Source organism: Watersipora subatra, chromosome 7 (assembly GCF_963576615.1).
Source record: "Watersipora subatra chromosome 7, tzWatSuba1.1, whole genome shotgun sequence".
Classification (NCBI taxonomy): domain Eukaryota; kingdom Metazoa; phylum Bryozoa; class Gymnolaemata; order Cheilostomatida; family Watersiporidae; genus Watersipora; species Watersipora subatra.
In genome coordinates this window covers 43,401,499-43,416,048 of record NC_088714.1, presented here as the reverse complement: position 1 = coordinate 43,416,048, position 14,550 = coordinate 43,401,499, and the positions used below count along the sequence as shown (strand labels likewise).

The following is a 14,550-nucleotide window of genomic DNA, read 5'->3' as shown; positions in this document are numbered from 1 at the left end:
ACTGTTAAAAGAGAAAGCTGATTTTAAACCCCATGATCCTTTCATAACATAGAGTATGCATGTGCGCTTTTGTTTATGTTCAACATATTCCTTAAAAGATTACTCATAATGATGAACACAACAAATTAAATATAACAAAGGAAAGCAGAAACTCTGAATGAAATTCAGCAATAGTTCAAGTAAGTTTAGGGTTGTAAGATCACATGCAACAGCTTATGGTACAAACAACTACGCTGGTTTACTCGCTTGTTTTTTGACATTCAACAGTTGTTCAGAGTTTTCAAAAAGTATTGAAGAAGGCAAGCAACTACACAAACAGATGACTCTTCCTCAGATAAATTGTAGTCTGATGAGTTCTGATTATAAGAAGTTTGTCTCAGACTAAGCGAACAAGGAGCAAAAAAGATTTGAAGGAAGGAACTTTGACCAAAACAATTGCTATTATGCTATGATACTTTTGGTACTAGTAAAAGCAGCATAACCAAAGATAGCCGGTTTAATGAGCTAAACAAACTAGCACAAAACTAAAATGCTACACAAACAACTCATTTTCCGACTGTATTTTTGTGTCAGACTCTACTAAGAACTTTTAGGAGGTGCTTCAATAGTGATCAAATAACAACAAGCCAAATAGTGAAATGATGTTCATTTGATCAGCTCTCTCTATTATATGATTACCCGGTATTTAGCCGCCATTGGGTGCCTTCCTCCAGTAATCATCATGTCTTCATCTCTGTCGAGCATACACCTAACAGGTATTCCGTGCCTGCAACACAGTCATGTAGGTGCAATAAGAAGAGTCACCAGGAAAAATTTATAGCACTGCTACATGTATAATAATTATGAGGTGCATGAATCCCTCCAATTCACTGAGTCTCTAATAGGTCAAGGTAGTAAAAAAGTTTCGTCATATACAACCAATACAATTCTAGTTGATGTAAGGTCGATAGCTTTAGTGTCACAGATGCATAATAGGCGTAATAAGGCTGTGTCTATTCTTCAAGTAAACTACAATCAATATGATATTTCATAATACCACACAATCTCGTAATCGCACAATATGCTGTCTCTGTGGTCATTTAGAATTTTTCTAAAATCTAGAGCATTGTGATTCCATACAAACAGTTTAACTGTAAAACATCTATGAGCGATAAAACATCTACGAGCGAGAAAACATTTACGAGCGATAAAACATCTACGAGCGATAAAACTTCTATGAGCAATAAAACTTCTAAGAATGATAAAACATTTACAAGCGATAAAACATCTACGAGTGATAAAACATTTATGAGCGATAAAACATCTACGAGCGATAAAACATGTACGAGCGATAAAACATCTACGAGCGATAAAACATCTACGAGCGATAAAACTTCTACGAGCGATAAAACATCTACGAGCGATAAAACATCTACGAGTGATAAAACATCTACAAACGATAAAACATCTATGAGTGACAAAACATCTATGAATGATAAAACATCTACGAGTGATAAAACATTTATGAGCGATAAAACATCTACGAGCGATAAAACATCTACGAGCGATAAAACATCTACGAGCGATAAAACATCTACGAGCGATAAAACTTCTACGAGCGATAAAACTTCTAAGAACGATAAAACATTTACGATCGATAAAACATCTATGAGTGACAAAACATCTATGAGTGATAAAACATCTACGAGTAATAAAACATCTACGAGTGATAAAACATCTACGAGCGATAAAACATCTATGGATTATGAACTTGCACCCTCAATGGCGAATTCTTCAATGCATAAATTCATTTCCATGAATCTAATGAATAATAGTAATAATATAATTTCATTATATAATGATTTTTGTGCAGACTGTTTGATAACTTGCCTAGTTGAAGTCAGTATGAAAAAAAAGGTGCCTTAAAAGTGACGCTTGACAAATTACAAACAGGCCAAACGGCTGACTTGTGATTTAGTCAGTCTGGAAGAAAACAGCAATCTTTGATGACACTACAGCACAATAAAATGTTGATCAAAAGCTGGAGGAAACAAGTATCAAAAATCAATAACGCTTCGTTCATAAGTAAAAAATCATGGCTTAATCTATTTGAGAAATCATTTTTCACTCAAAATTGTTTTGTCACAAAATTTATAACACAGAGACATGCACAACAGTTCACTGTTCCTCATCATTGTATCCGTCATAGATATCTTCCTAATTGACTCCTACATCTATTACAAGGTGATTACACAGTTGATCACTTTGCTTGCCAATGCACGAATGCTTTGCTTTGTCAACAGAGCAAAGCTAATGGCGGCTAGTACAGACAGCAGCAGAGAGAACATGGGAGCAAGAAAACCATGTCACTTACTTCCTTGCTGCGACAGCGGCTGGCAACAGCAGCACATTTGCCTTCGACTCTTTACCACCGAATGCTCCACCTTAAATGCAAAAGTTGCCAATAAGAGAACCTTTTTGCTTCATTCAAAGATGTGCGTCTACCTTTTACAACCATTCATTAGCTGAGATTATAAATAGACATGGGTAAATACAACAACAACTGTGGGTAAATACTTTGTATTTCCACTTTCTATTAATACATCTGGTAATACAGAAACTTTCAATATACTAGAAATTCCACTGTCATACAGCCCACGACCAAAGTGATATTGGAAAAAAGAAAGGGTACTGATGGTTGAGAAATGCAATATTAGCAGTCAAATGGCACGCAGTGCAATAGGATAACTGCAATGGTAGCTGTAATGTACTGGGTGTGGGTGTTATTATATACAACAAACAGCAATAATGAAAAAAAAGATTATATGTTTATATCTCTCCCCTGCAATAGGAGAAATGCAATATTGGCCAATATTAGAAGTAAAATGCACTGATATTATTAGAATAACCAATATTGTTAATATAGTAATACAGTAATAGGAAACCAATAAACAATTTTGCTTACATTTAAAAATGTCATAGCTAACAATATCAAGAAGTATCAAAAAGAATATCCAAACTTAGTAATAGTAATACAGTAATAATAGAAACCCAATGCAGAATTTTGTTTACATTTCAAAACGCCATAGCTAACAATATCAAGAAGTATCAAGAATAATATCCAAACTTATAATTAAATATCGTAATCTCATAAAAATCGTTAGAAAAAAATATCATCGTCATTTCCTTTACTTACAGTGCGTTGGACATCAGTTAGAATACCGAAGTACTCAAATGTGTCTGAAATGTCAGTTAATTTGAAATCGGCAAAAATGAAACGATTTCAGTACTCCTACGTTAATTACCGAAACCTTCGGCAATTCGACAATGCTATAGACTGGTGAAAAGTGCACGTTACTTTTTCGTGAAATGTGCACGACTTAGTCGTTCTATTCTTTGTCGCTCGGCGTTTCAATTTCCGGTCTTAACTTTTATAAAAGTGAGGCTTAGCAAGTTTTAATAACGATTTTCGTCCAAATAAATCTGTCTATTTGTGTATAATCCGATCAGATGGGTAAGTTTTAAGAATATGTCGACACTTTTCAAAGACTTGGTAACATATTTAAATAGGTTTGTATGTGTTTTGTATCGTTATTATACTTTAACGACTCTACAAAACGATGGTTAAATTTGTTGATGAAATTTTGATACAAGGGTTCGTCTCATTGTTGATGAATAATTTTCGGAAGTTGTGTGCACATGTGCATTTATCATAAATCTCCCAACCAATCGCTTCGCTCTGTTTGGTCGTGGGAATATTCCTTCTAGAAATAGCTACATGAATGTGTGATATAGACAGACAAAATGTCTACCAAACTGTCTGCGTACATAGACAGGAGTTTGGTTGAATGAGCTATTATTGTAGGAAAATACAGCAGTCTAAGTGACCTTGCACAATGTGAAGTGAAATGCAAAGGCCGGGTGTGCCGGCAAATTGCCAGGGTTGGTCTTGCGTTGGACACACCGTTTTATCGTCTGACCAGTGTGCTGCTTTTACATTTTCATTTCTGGCTCAGTAAATATTTAGAAGAATGACCATAAAGATTTGAAGCATTACAACTAGAATGGATATTAGCAGATTGGTTGTTTGAGGAGCTAATAGGTACGTGAATGTTCGCTTCTTTTTTATAATTTAACTACATGTACATGTATAGAAAATAGAGTGTAATTTGCAGTTGCATATCTATTAGGATCATGCTTGTGGTTTATACTTTTATATTTTGAGGGTTTGTTATGTAACAATTTTATCAGTCATAAAAACTTCAATGTATTCACTTGCTATTTTGGTCTTGATGGCTGGTTGGTCACAAACAATAAGAACGATAGTTAAAAACGATAATAGCATCGTCGACCGAAATAAACAAGTGAAGATTAATGCCAAAAAGTTCAAGTTTGATATAATGAGTATATTGGGTTATACCGAGTCATTTAATTTAGAATGTAGAGACATTTCCTTTTCAATATCTCCCAACATCAAAACTTTTAAAACAGACAACTCTTTGGACAGTAGTCGATTGATGTCATAAATAAAAAAAATTGTTTGTTTGGAAGTTTAGTGAGCTCGTCGCAAAGTTTTCCATTTGCTGATGTTCTGGAGAGGGTATAACCCGCACGTATGCGTTGGTGATCGTGTTACACAATATTACTCAATGCGCTACCATCTTTTAAGCTATCCAGTAACAAATGTCCAAATTGACCAGCTTTACAAACTGAAAGTAACCTTTAAATATTGGTTGATGTGACCTAAACTATGAATAACTTTAACCAGCACTGACAATCTCTCGCATTCCTGTTTCACAAACGAAGAATATAAAACTGAATTTGTTTACGATTCATATTCCGCTACAATTCTCACAAATTTTCTTGGAAATAACAAACCCAAAGTTCAACACTTGACTAAAATGCCCTGATGAATTTACAAACTATTATTTAGGCAGGAAGTGTCGAAATGATAAAACACTTGAAAATGAAAAATACCGTAATAAAGCACAAACCAGAAAACGCTTGATCTTGTGTTCATTGGAATACAGTTAAGCAATGCTGACTACACTCACAATTGAACACTTACTCACCCATCCTCTTGACCCGTACATGCACTTTGTGTGCTGGAATATTCAACACGGCACCTATGGAAATCTGGCTTAATTTCGGATTCTGTGTTGAGCAAAATACTTCCATCTCTCCATTCTCTTGAGGAATGCACAGACATGCCTAAAAGATAATATAAAAAGATTTGAGTAGTTATAAAGATTTGAGAGTCAGCATTATACTTGCTTGGAGAGTGTATTTGAGCTGAACAATATACAATAGATGCTCTTACAATGTAAATAATAATCCGTTCCGGCAACGTTTACGTTATAGGGATTTTACGTTATGCGAACAATAAAATACATGTAAATTGCCTAATTCGTTCTATGATTTTCTCAAACTAACATCTTTGGCTCTTCAAAAAGGAAAAAACTAGACATAACTTTTTAATCTAAGGACTGTACAGTAACTGTAGTATTATTGGTTGTACCGACAGCCTTTCTCTTTTTTGTTATCAGTTTTACTCAGTTTATAGCCTATAATTAGTAATTTTGCAATAAGACACAAAGAGTACACACCTTCAATGTCGGGTTACATAGATCTTTTAATTTTTTTTAGAAAACGAGGTTTATTTTGAAAAAAAAAAAAAAAAAATTTTATATACCTGGAATAATGATTAAAATTTTTTTACTATTATAAGAGCAGCGTTTCTGTCTATCCATCACTAGGATAAAAAATAACTTTCGACGAGACTACAACTCACGACATTCTAGGGTCAGCATAGTATTTCCCATGGCGGTTATTACCGTCAGTTTAAACGGTTTTTACCGCCCTGGGAAAAACTCATTTTTGTCCAAAAGTGGGAAAAAGCGGGAAAAACTAAAAAACCTCTTTTTTGACAGGTAGACTAATGCTTAAGCAAAGAATAACAATACACTTATACCATTAGCTGTCATAGAGCTTCTTAATGGCCCTTTAACAGTACACAGGCTAAGGAAGCGCATAACCTTTATAATTGGTTTATTTACTAAATATTGAACGAAAAGACCAGATCACAAGATAATATTCGTTTATTTACAGATATTAAATAGTAATATTGAATGAAAAACAAAATTGATATGTGTGAAACATGACAATAAGCATAATACAATTGGAAAATAGTTGAAAAACAAAAACACATAAAGGTAATGCCAAGTAGTCGAGACCGGTGAACTGAACAAACGGATTAAAGTATTGAGAATTGATTGTCTAAGAAAAGTTAATCCTCGTATTCGGCTGAAACATACTTTAAAGAAATTGTTTTTAGGTTTTGGTATCAAGTTACCAGTTTGGACGCTTTCTTCACTCCAAGCCTGTTGCGCAGCTTGGTGTGCACTAAGGAAAAAGTGCTAAACAATACACGTCAAAGCAGTTCTATTATTGGACTGTAAAACGCTCATCGTTATTTAATGTTGGCCCGTATCTTGGGTGTTGATTTTTTTAATTTTTCCCAATTTTAAACACTATTTTATTTTCATTGCTGTTGATTGATATAAATATGGAGTGACAAAACTAATTATTTAGTCCAATTTTCCAATTTTATTAATTTTCATTGTTTAGCAAAATATTTGGATAACAAATTCAGGAGTTATAATATTTCCCAGTTGTTCCCGGTTTTTACCAGCTGTTCCCGGTTTTTCCCAGTTTTTCCTGGTTTTTACCAGTTTTTCCCGGTTTTTACTAGTTTTTATCGCTGCCCTGGGAAAAACAGTTTTTTCCCGGGAAAAATGCCAACCCTGCGACATTCAGCTTGGTATACCAACACCTACATCAATTGATCCCTTAGAAAATTTCTGAATAATTGTGCAACTACTTACTCTCTGCGCTTTATCGACACACCTGACGATTTCTCACGGCGAACTAGACTGCCAAGGTACTAGCATATATGTATAATAGTGATAACTCTAGCCTATTTGCACTCCCTAGCGCAGCAAGAGAAAAATGCGTTATTTTAAAGGCAAACTCTGAGATTTGAATCGAGAACTACCTACTTGAAACTACGTTATTTGAAATTTTTTATGTAGTATGAAACAAAAACTTTACATAAATTCTTTCCGTCGTGCGGAATTTAGATTATAGGTTTACTTTACGGAAGCTTCTACAGTACAGCTAAACTTTCACAGCTGAGCACACTTCCGTTATAGTACACGGAAACTACCAGATCAACTGTGTACATGTCTTCTGTTATACACGCAGACCACAGAGACTAACTGTAACTCACAAATCCTTTTGCAAACCAAACTTTAATTTACCATAAAACCTCTAATTGAACGCCACCTCTATTTGAACACCATTCCTATTTGAACACCATTCCTACTTGAACGCCATTCCTATTAGAACGCGACTCCAGTTTGAACGCGATTTCTGTTCGAACGCCATTCCTATTTGAACGCCATTCTTATTTGAACGCCACTATGGGAAAAGGGTTGAAAAATATAATATACCTGCAGCTATGTTTAATTAGAGAGTTTTATAATAGGTTTTTGGCAAGTGCTCAAATAAGTTCACCACCAAGTCACTGAGCTATTTCCAACTTTGCAAAGCTATAATTATGATTAGATTATCATATATTATGAGCGCTTTCGAATTATGGCGTGTACTCTGGATAGGTACATGTGACAAAATATTTAACAACTATCTGTTGTGGAATGGATATATCATAAGCACTTATTTAGTCCTTCCCGAATCCATAAACTTGGAGTTATTCTCTCAATGCTGTTTTCAGCAACTAAGTGTCCGACATGGTAATTAATTTATCAATAAACACCAACGAGCCTAACAAAACATTTTTGCATACACCAAATGTGTTTGTCACAAGGCCAGAGTTTGATTATCATAACCTGCAAGCGAGATACTACCTATAAAGATCTCAGGCCATGATTTTTGCATCTTCAAGCATGTGCTTATTAACTGCCAATCGACCCTCATCGACTTGGTAATCATATGTTGTAGTGTACCCCAATCAAGGCGAAAATTACCAAATGTCTCCTACAACTGTACGGGATATTAGCACTGGTGTGTTAGCATTGATGTACTAGCACTGGTATATTAACAGTGATGTACCTGCACTGGCATATTAACAATGATGTACTAGCACTGGTATATTAACAATGATGTACCTGCCAGGGTGTGCCAGCAAAGACATAATAATGTACCCTCTGGGAATCCTATTTTGGGACTGATGACAGACAAAAGCTGGTAACGCAAGTTTTTGTCACTGACAATACTTTTCTAAAGTATTAACTAAAATCAATTTTAGCATATCCTATTGGAATGATATGAGACACGATTTGAATTTAGGACACCCTTTGCTTCTACTGTCAGATGACATTAATCCTTCATCTTACTCTACCAGAGAGATTTAACTTCAATGACAGAAGAGACTTGACTCTCACATGTGTCTCAAGGTAGAAGTGTTCTTGTCCACCAATTTTGATTTCGCCGTTTATAACTGTCTGCACCTGTGAGAAAGCTTTATCCACATCACCTTTCCACATCTTCATTGGAGGTTCAAAGAAGGAGTCAACAGCAATCGCATCCTAAACAGAGAGTCTCTTATTAATGCCTCTAATTGAGTCGTCAACATCCTTCCAAAAAGTGTAACCAGGTGAGATTCATTTTATACAAAAAAAGATGATATAACTCTCCAATTTAATACCATGCCGACCAATATAGGTGCGATGAACTAAATTAACATAGTGTAGTAGAATTCATAGACAGCTACAATACAAATCCCTAAATTGAACAATTCCGTTTTTTTATATAAAAAACTCTTGGTTAATTTGCGATTTACAGCTACTTGATTCAATGATAACAATTTTAGTAATTAAACTCATCAGAATATATGCCGCCATCATATAACAATGACTAGTAAATAATTAATGTATTGTTTTAACGATTTTAGGGTTACTATATTTAGAATGGTATAACCAAATTATATTACGCCTGATGATCTGTCACGACACACTAGACTACAGTTGTACAAGTATTAATGATGCCAGAGCACCTCCATCATTCTTGACTACAGATAGTGAATGATGCATATGTGAAGGTGATCATATCGATACAGAGCTATTCTAACTTGAGACCACGAAGCATGTTTGCGTACTAGGAGATATACGTAACTTAGAGATAGATAATATGCTGAACAACAGTAAAAGTCACTTCAGCAAATTTTACTACTTTAAGCAATATTTGCAAATTAACTAAAATATTTTGCATAAAAATTCAGAGATATTGAAGTGGAAAAGTTTTACATAAAATAACACATTCATGCTTGTCCACCAATGGAGGTGAGACATACCTTTTTGTTGCATCTACTAACCTCAGTAGTGAAGAGAGCTGGCAGTTGCTCATAATCAACTTTGACCTTTTTCGCTGCTGTCTGAGCGTGTCTCTGAGTGTCAGCTAATATCGCTCCAATAACATGCCCTACACAGGTGACCTGAAGATGTACACAGTAGAAGATGGGTTACTAGAATAAAGTGAGTTACTAGTAGAAGTAGAGTTACTAGCAGAGGTTGACTTGCTATACAATTATTACTTCAAAGGTCGCATGAACGTCAATCAGTTTTAGTAAAAAAACTTTTCTATGCTAGAAGAGTTAAGCCCAGGAAGAGGTCGGCACCAGTGCAGTGAGAATCTGTACAGTCAGCAGGTTCAGTTATTTAATGCATAAGGTAATAAAATAAATAAAAAGGTAATTATCTCATCATTGTCATATGAGTAACCTATTGTTGGCAATAGTAGTTTTTGTATACCCGCATGGAAAGGCGATGAAATGCACTGAATCTTTTTCCTCCACTAGGAAAAGCTTAACTGGGAATCGAATCCATTCTCAGTAAGCCGAATAATAGTCTCACTGCGAGTGCCTTCGCACAAATTTTGCGAAGTGAAATGGCATCAAACCAATTCAGATTTTACAGTTTCTATGATTCGGCGTGGAAGAAACTCCAAATCCATTTGAAGCATGGAAACACAGTAATTAATTCATTTAGATACAATTTATTAAAACAACTTCTACAAGAAGTATTAAAACCTACTATTTATCAATATAAATTCATGGAGTATCACTGCCCTCTTAACCGCGTTTACATAAATCCTAACTACAGTCAAACATGGATAACTCGAACTTCACGGGACAGAGCGAAAGTGTTCGAATTATCAGAGCGTTCAAGTTATCAGAGCACTGTCACAAGTCCATGTATTTACTTATTTATTAGTAGATACATGTACATATACAAACTATAATATAAATCAAAAGCACAAATGGCTTGTTTCAAATTAAATGCTTCTAAGGTAAAGTTTAAAACGTTTTTATCAAAAAGTATAGAGATTCTTCTATCACTTGAGATTGGTTTGTTGTTTGAGGTGGTGTTATTGCCAGGACGGTTTTTAGATTGACATTGGCAAAACTTGATCATTGTTGAAATGCTCAAAAGAAAAGACATCTTTTTCTTTTGAGCGTTTTACCCACGATCAATTTTGCCGAATTTTCTTGAAGTTTATGCAAAGATTACCTTACTTTACCTGGGATTCGTTAAGAGCAACACTCCGAGGCAGTTCAATTAGAAGTTTTACGAGGTTTTACAGTAAATTGTATATCACTCACGCTTTTTGAATGGATACTTATTGAATGTACACACGTATTCTGTGTTTAGGTCAAACGATGAATAGTTTTTTTTAGCTAAGACAACGTATACGTTTAATTACAACAATTTTTAAGACGTTTTAAACATTCAACATTCCGACGTTGATTCAACACGAAATCAACGTCGAAAAACTATTTATCGTTTGACCTAAACACAGAATACATGTACGTTCAATAAGTATCCATTCAAAAAGCGTGAGTGATAGAGTGATATACAATGTACCGTAAAACCATGTAAAACTTCTAATTGAACTGCCTCGGAGTGTTGCTCTTAACGAATATCCCTTTCCTTGCTTCCGAAGGGCGATCGCTAAGCGGATGTTTGGTATAAATCAAACTTCACCAAACCTTTAGAAAAGTCGTTGACAAAAATATTTTGTCGACGGTGGTAATAACGACGCCTATGATTTACGAAAAGTTGAGGTTTACCTCTATGACTTGGAATAAAGTGATTTTCTAAAGCGATAACAACCGTCTTGGTAGCCGTTGGGCAAAAAACTGTTCGAGTTAACAGTGTTGAGTTCGAGTTATCTATAGCAATTTATCATTACGTGGGAACGGACCAAAGAAACCGTTCGAGTTAACCATGTGTTCGAGCTATCCGTGGGCGAGTTGAGTTATCCATGTTTGACTGTATATATATATATATATATATATATATATATATAAACTAGCTGTACTACCCAGCGTTGCCTGGCAATAAACAAGTATTTGGACAGAAAATGGATTAGTATTTAACATATAACAACATTTGCCCTTCTAACTTTCAAGCTACATATCATGAGAAAAGTGTTTTGTGTAGTTGAAATAAATTAAGAGAGAAAATGAAAACAACTGTAAAGGTTTTCAAACTTGGTCAAAGAACTGTAACTTTCAAACTTCATATCATGGGGAAAATGTTTTGTGAAGGTCAAATAAATTGAAAAAAAAACAAAACAACTATAAAAGTGTTTAAATTTAAATGTGAAATAATTAGCAAGTAATAGCTAAATAAAGTCTGTTTTGCTGAGATTACAATAAAAGATGATTCGGTAATGATACAATTAATACAAACTGAGAAAACAAAATAAAAATCCTGAATATGTTGAATTAATAATAACAATTCGTGCATAGAAGTGCGTGTGTGTATAAAAAAAGTTATTGTTCCACCAGAAGCTATTCATCAAAACTTTGAATACGACAATACTGGTACCTCTCGACACTGGTACAAATGTAAATATGGGATATCGGACTGTCTTTGTCTGACCGAATAGTCAGAGAATGTAGAGGCCATTCTTACTCGAGATAATACAATTGTCCGCATGAAAAGTATTGACCTTTAACGCGATTTACCAATTGAACCTTACAAAGTGCTGAAAATAAAAGTTCCCGAAAATGCAACAAATCATTGTGTTTCATCGAGTTAATAGAATTCATAGAGTTTCAAATAATACGTCATTTAGCGTGTGCATCCACTATACGGTATATGATGTCAATATGTATATGAATCAATATGCCTTGCGTAGCTCAGTGGTAGAGCTCGTGGTTATAAAACTTGGGAACGCAATCTTCGTGGGTTCAAATTCATCAGGATGTGGAACTTTAATTCCAAGATTTTAATCAGTATAGTTGGACATACCGAAGGACAGATGACAAACTTTAAGAAATATATATAGAAATCTGTTTTTGTTCGTCGTTCGTCTGTCCAGCTATAGCGATAAAGTTTTAGCATCGAAAAAGCATCGTCGTACTGGATTAAAACAGACGACATTCAAATCATAAGTAAACTAATAAGTGCCCGTAACCACAATGCTGAGCTGTTCTTATCACACCCAACCCTCTTATCATTTGCTGTATATCTTTTTCGCGATTGCACACACTAAATATGCACTTTTTATTGTTAATTAACACAGTGGCATTGGCTTACGATGCCTTGGTTACAAGATGTTTTTGCCTTATTATATGAAATGTGAGGCTTTCCATTCTCGCCATACTAGGACGAAACCTTTTCGACTTTTTCTGCCATACGATATCAACATAATTTTCTCTCAGAATTAAAATTTGGCAGTTGGGTGTACTGATTATGACGAAATACCGAAAATGCCGATATGCTATTCACCAAGGTCTCTCCAACATTGCCTGAAAGAGATACAATGCTTGCTCTCTCGGTTCAGGGTTATTCGTTATAAATTATAGAAAAAACGAGACCGACAACCGATAAATGTTGAAATTTTAGCCTATGACATATTTTGAAGTTTAGCCTATAAAGTTTAGTTTAGTAAAATACATACTAAAACTTAGCTTTAAGTATGCGTTTAGAAAGCTAAATTCCTTCAACTTAAATTTAACGTTTATGTTATATATCTGTCTCAAATGTAAGAACTCCCTACGGTATGTACTGCGAGTAGTACATTGTAATGTTACATTTTCTTGTAGACCGTAACCACTACATATACTAAAATTATTGTAGGTAACTATAGTTCCTAAGGTGGACATACAGTTTTGTTACTAACTTTTAATATGTACAGTACGTATATAAAATTTTGATGCTTTTTATCAGAGGGTGTTGGCATTAGATAATTACTATGGGTTTCTATACCTCTCTATAGGATATTTTCGCCTTACGATGCCAACACTGAAATGAATTAAAATCATATAATTGTTTGATATATAATTTTTTATTGTGATCGTAGCAAAACCGACTTTATTTAGCTACTAATTGCTAATTATTACACATTTACATTTAAAAACCTTTACAGATGTTTTATTTTTTCTCTTAATTTATTTCAACTGCACAAAAAATTTTTGCATGATATGAAATTTAAAGGTTACAGATGTTTGAAAAAGTTTGAAAACCTTTGAAGTTGTTTTAGTTTTTCTCCCAATTTATTTGAACCGCACAAAACACTTTTCTCATGATATGAAGTTTGAAAGTTAGAATAGTAACTGTTGTCATATGTTAAATAAAAATAAATTTTCTATGCAAAGACTTTTCTATTACCCGGGCGTTCACCTAATTATTACATCAAAGACAAGAAAACCAATTTTTAAACCTCAAAAGTATATAATTCAACTTTAGTTTACTGGTTATTTATATTTAACATAATGTGATAGGATATGTAAGAACTCTCAGTGACTGGAAATGACCAAATACAATTCAGATGATTGGGCCTTCAATCTACAGAAGCTTTTCTACTTTCTATTCAAAAGAATTTTTACCAGTCATAGAAACCTCATTTCAAATCAGTTTTAACTGAGTGGCTTTTGAGAGTTAAACATAAAGGCTTTGAAAAATAGCTGTCAGGAATAACCTGTAGTCTAACCTCTTCAGCAGCAAAGACAAGATCATCAGGAATATAATCTCCATAGTTATTTCTGCCAGGGATGTCCTTAGCAGAAATGAAGTCTTTAACTCCGGGATACTGCAGTGCTTCTGATGCATCAATAGAGATCAGCTTTCCATGTGCTACGGTGCTGGTAACCAATGCCATGTAAAGCTCCTCTGTGATTGTGCAAAAAGAATCTTTGGTAGACAGTTGGTGAGAGACATGCATATAAATATGACACAAAGGTGCAAGATATCAGTAAGGTGGAATTTGAGAGTCCTAAAAAAGTGTATATAATGTTTATATGTTTATAAAATGTATATATGTTTATCTCTGTGTTTAGATTGTATCAACTGAACTGAGTATAACAGCTGAGATTAACTCTGTGTTTAGATTGTACCAACTGAACCGAGTGTAACAGCTGAGTTTATCTCTGTGTTCAGATTATATCAACTGAACTGGATATAACAGCTGAGTTTATCTCTGTGTTTAGATTGTACTATCTGAACTGAGTATAACAGCTGAGTTTATCGTTGTGTTTGGATTGTA

General features: G+C 34.4%; 1 protein-coding gene across 1 annotated transcript in view; it reads right to left on the bottom strand.

Moving 5' to 3' along the window:
- Window positions 1-14,550, bottom strand: part of LOC137400332 (xanthine dehydrogenase/oxidase-like) — a 49,493-nt gene that overhangs the window by 17,732 nt on the left and 17,211 nt on the right. The window contains exons 14-19 of the mRNA XM_068086663.1: window positions 13,999-14,177; window positions 9,371-9,490; window positions 8,442-8,585; window positions 5,052-5,190; window positions 2,354-2,423; window positions 679-766 (exon numbers count right to left, since the gene is read on the bottom strand). Of these exons, the coding sequence (XP_067942764.1) occupies window positions 679-766; window positions 2,354-2,423; window positions 5,052-5,190; window positions 8,442-8,585; window positions 9,371-9,490; window positions 13,999-14,177 (740 nt within the window). The remainder of the gene's footprint in view (window positions 1-678; window positions 767-2,353; window positions 2,424-5,051; window positions 5,191-8,441; window positions 8,586-9,370; window positions 9,491-13,998; window positions 14,178-14,550) is intronic.